The 4245-nt window shown below is 48.9% G+C and overlaps 1 protein-coding gene across 2 annotated transcripts in view; it reads right to left on the reverse strand.

Annotated features, from left to right (window-relative positions):
- CDC14A (cell division cycle 14A) overlaps positions 1–3242 on the reverse strand; it is a 208905-nt gene extending 205663 nt beyond the window's left edge. For both annotated transcript variants that reach the window (XM_069090525.1, XM_069090526.1), the window contains exons 1-2: positions 2952–3242; positions 1866–1956 (exon numbers count right to left, since the gene is read on the reverse strand). In XM_069090525.1, coding sequence (XP_068946626.1) covers positions 1866–1956; positions 2952–3009 — 149 coding nt within the window. In that variant the 5' untranslated portion in view covers positions 3010–3242. The remainder of the gene's footprint in view (positions 1–1865; positions 1957–2951) is intronic.
- Positions 3243–4245: the final 1003 nt, after the last annotated feature.

Raw genomic sequence — 4245 nt, forward strand, 5'->3', positions numbered from 1 at the left:
CACACACACACACACACACACACACACACACACACACACACACACACCCCTTCACATGACTTTAAGGAAATCAAAAGTAGGCTCTTAGGAAAAGGGGTACCTTACAAAAGGAAAGGAACTACCTTTGTATCAAGCAAAACAAGTAATATGAGGAGATATTCTTCTGACTTGTATCAAGCAAAACAAGTAATATGAGGAGATATTCTTCTGACCAAAGGGTGATGTTCTGAAGGCAAGATAATCTTTTTTTTTGAGAGAAGGAGGAAGGTGATCTCCCTAATCAACTCATGGAATAGTAGATAGAATACTTCAGTACCTGGAAGACCTGAGTTCAAATCCTGCCTTAGACAATTACCAGTTGTGTGACCCTGAGGCAAGTCACTTAAGTACTCTGTGCCCCTCAATTTCATCATCCACAAAATGGGAATGGGGAAAGGAGGGGGAAATGGCAGATGGCCTAGATGGTCTCAAGTCCCTTCTAGTTCTACACCTATGATCCTAATATTCCATTCAGTGCTGATAGATGATTTTGGAAAGAAGCCAGGTGTTACAGCAGAAAAATACACTATTCTCTTGACTCAAGAGACATGCCCCTATTCTGACATTAACCAGTTATGGGACACCAGTCAAGTCACTGACTTCTCCTCTCTGGTCTTCAGTTTCCCCAGCCATAAAATAAAGTTTGAATCAGATGCTTTCTGAGGTCCTTTCCTAGTACTTTTCCAAATCGTATGATTTTCCTAAAGCTCATACTCAATTGCTAGAAAGCCTGTGAGCTTCCCAGACAGTAATGATAAACTTCATCCTTCTGAAGACTACAACCCAAATCAACAACAAGAAGGGGGAAATTCATCAGAGATGACACCATCTTCAGAAGCTCTGGTTTCCTTCCTCATAGTTCCTTCTCTTCCTTTTCTATTCCTCCCCCAAAATCCACACCAAAAAAAAAAAAAAGCACTTCTTTCTTTTCCTTAACTGGCCAAAACACAAAACCTGTCTGTTTCAAATGTATTTGTTGAATATGTTAAAAATGGTGCTTTAAATCTCCCTGTCCTGTTTTTAACTAAAAAAGCAGACGAGATGAGCATTATCTATTTCATTTTAAAAGACCAAAGGATCCTCAATCCCTAACCTTGCTTACACTCACTTGCACAGAGCAAAATCTGACTCCCTTCTAAATTATTTCTAACAGCCAGGATCTTCATAATCTCTCAGTTGCAGACAACAGTATTTCATGTCACTTATGATCCATATGTCCTAATCAATATGAAACAATTTACCACAAGACCCATAACACTCAACTGGATATAGGACCACTTAGTCACTTGGATCCAATTTTCATCTAATGTGCTCCATCCATTGGGAACTAAAAACAGTACCATTCTTAGACACGGCCCAAACTATGCTGAAGTCTGCAAAGCTCAGTCTCTTAGTCCAGGACATTGCTATGCACATTGTGGGTGCTCCATAAATACTTGGTGACTGACTAAGAGGTCAATTATCATGCCCTGTAAATTGCCAGCCTCTCTCTAGACTTTTCACGTGGGTGTGCTCTAGAGTGATTTTTATTTTCCAAAACAGCCACCTATATAACCAAGAAGCTGTTACTCTAAAATTTGGCAAACATTCCCTACAGTGGCAGCACCTATGTTTACTGAGGTGAACTGCTGATCATTTTAAACACAACACTACAAAAAAAGAAGCCTTAAAAACACTGCCAGAATGATAATTTTCCCTTACTTACAATCTTATCCACTGGGGGGAGGGGGGGGGGAGAGTGAAAGTCTCAGACACTGCCAGAGTAGCAAAACATTTTCCCAAAGAAAACTGGAAGAAAAAAAAAAAGCAAAACAAAACAAACTTACTTTTCATAGACCAGCTCCTCATCGGTGGAGAAATAGTGGGTATTTATTGTGCTTTTTGGTCTATTCCTTAAAGTAGCAAAATATAAGCGATCTGAAACACAAGTTGAAAAGAGAGGAGAAATATATCAGAAGTGGGATCATAGATGTACAGCCACCTCAGAAGCCATAGCTTAACCCTTTCCTTTTACAGATAAGGAAACCGAGGCTCTGGAAGATTATGTGATGTGCCCAAGGGTAATGAGCATTAGAGATGGAATCTGAAGCCAGTACCCTGTTGTCCACTCAATGACTGAATATATGAGGGGTGAGAGTTGAACAGCAAAGGGTGTAGAAGAACACAAAGAACCGAAATAATAATCATCTCTCAGATTTAAGGACATCCACCACCAATAAAAAATTTAAAAATAAAACAAAAACACGTGGAATTATTGTCTCAAACTGGTCTCTTGGCTGCTAACATTAGAAATTGAAGAACACCTTTCAGTGAAGGAAGAGAGGAGCTGCAGAGGAAGAGAGAAGGGGACGAACTCAGAGATCGCCTCTCCTCTCCTTCAGCCCAATTAAAAAGGGAGTTGGGGATACAACAAAAGAAACAATTTTTGCTCCAGGGCCGCTCTAGACCTAGAGACTCCCAAGGGGAGGGCTAAGAAAAAGGGGTGGGAGGGGGAGACAAAGGGGTGTGGCTTGGGGAGGGGGTAGGGTCCAAAAGAATAGAGAGGTCCGAAGGATGGGGAGGAAAACGGGAAGAGGAGGGCAGCTCCCCTTAGGGTGTCCCAGGAAGGCCCCCCTCCCCCGCTGTGTAAGAATCCCGGAGAGAGACAGGGGGGCAGCTTGCTGCAGGGAGATGGGCTCAACCCAAGGACCGAGTCCGGGAAGCGGGGAAGGACCAGAAGCAGGAAGCGGCAGGGGGTCCCCGGGGAGCAAGGGAGCACGAACCCAGAGAGGTACGGAGAAGCCCCGCTGTGGCCAGGGAATCCCCTTGACTGTGAAGCCGCGTGGCCGAGGCAGGACAAGACGACGCGGGACGGGACAGGCACTGGATGGGATGGAAGGCACGGGGCGGGGGTCCAGGGAGCTGCCCCTCACCTTTCAAGAACTCAGAAGCCCCGATTAGGTCTCCGGCGTCCGCTGCCATCTTAAGCATGAGCAGTGCTCCAGAGGTCTTGATAGTAACTGGTTTCACCCACCCCCCGGGAGTTCCCTTCTTCCCCAGGGCCAAAGAGCTCGGAGCTCCGAGCGCGAAGCCAAGCGGAGAGAAAAGCGGCGGCGGCTACCGCGGCGACGGCGGCGGCAGGAGCGGGAGCAGAAGGCGGAGGCTGCTGGGGGGTCAGCGCGCGGGGCGCCCCGGGGACATTCCGAGGGGAGCCCGAGCTAGAGCCCTGCCTGCGCGGGGCGCACACTCCCCCGGCCGCCGCTGCACCGCGCCCGACCCCGCTCCGCCGCCGCCGCGCCTTGAGAAACGCAGACCAGCTCTCACGTCCGGGCAAAGTCTGCTCCCGGCCCCCAAAGTGATCATGGAGGAGGAGACTACTGGCCCCGATCGCGCCCGTGGCTACTTGTGCTGCAGGCAGACAGGCGCCTGGGTGCCTGCCCGACTGGCAGCCGCTGCTCCTCCTCTGCCTTCAGCCCTTTCTCCGGCTTCTGTTCCTGCTTCTGCTGCTGCCTCTGCTTCTCCTCTTCTCCTTCCTCCTCCTCCTCCTCCTCCTCCTCCTCCTCCTCTAGGTCCACCCCCAGACCTACCTCCCCCCCCCCCCCCCCCCCCTCCTCCACTTTCACCGCTCCACGGCCATCCCTTAAAGAGGCCGCCCCTCTCCTATCTACCCCCCAGCCCCACGCCCGAGTAGTTACCAGGCGCCCAATCGGGTCACTAGGAGCCGGTTGCTAAGGCTTTGTTGCAGCTCACCAATTGCAGCAGAGGAAACTGTGCCCTAGGCCGGGAAGAACCGGGAGGGGCCTCTAGGCCAGAAACTTGTGAATGGAACCTTGGAGTGAGAGGCGAAGGTGGGGGAGGGGCGCTGCCGTAAGACGCGGATGTTCTAAGATTAGAATCCCTGCCTTAGCTCTGGCACTAAATCCTCTCCCGCCTCAGGTTCTAAAAGCCCCGGCATTTAACTTCTTGTACTCATCCCTCCCTCCGGTTGCAGTTACCCACCTCCTAACCACTCTCCAGCCCCCAGATACTGACTTCTCCCGTACCTAAATTTTCCTTTAACTTTACTTTGCGCAATACCCTCTACCCACTATATATAATACACACTCACTAGCTTTGGGATTTCCTTCTTTAAAAGGAAAAAAAAAGTTATTCCCAATATCCCAGAGAGCAGGTAGCGAGTAACTACCCTCAAGATTTTCAGAAGTTGTCAGATTCTATGTTTTATTC

Source organism: Petaurus breviceps, unplaced genomic scaffold (assembly GCF_028583685.1).
Source record: "Petaurus breviceps papuanus isolate PSGF00001 unplaced genomic scaffold, PetGlider_PUasm1.0 186, whole genome shotgun sequence".
Taxonomy (NCBI): Eukaryota; Metazoa; Chordata; class Mammalia; order Diprotodontia; family Petauridae; genus Petaurus; species Petaurus breviceps.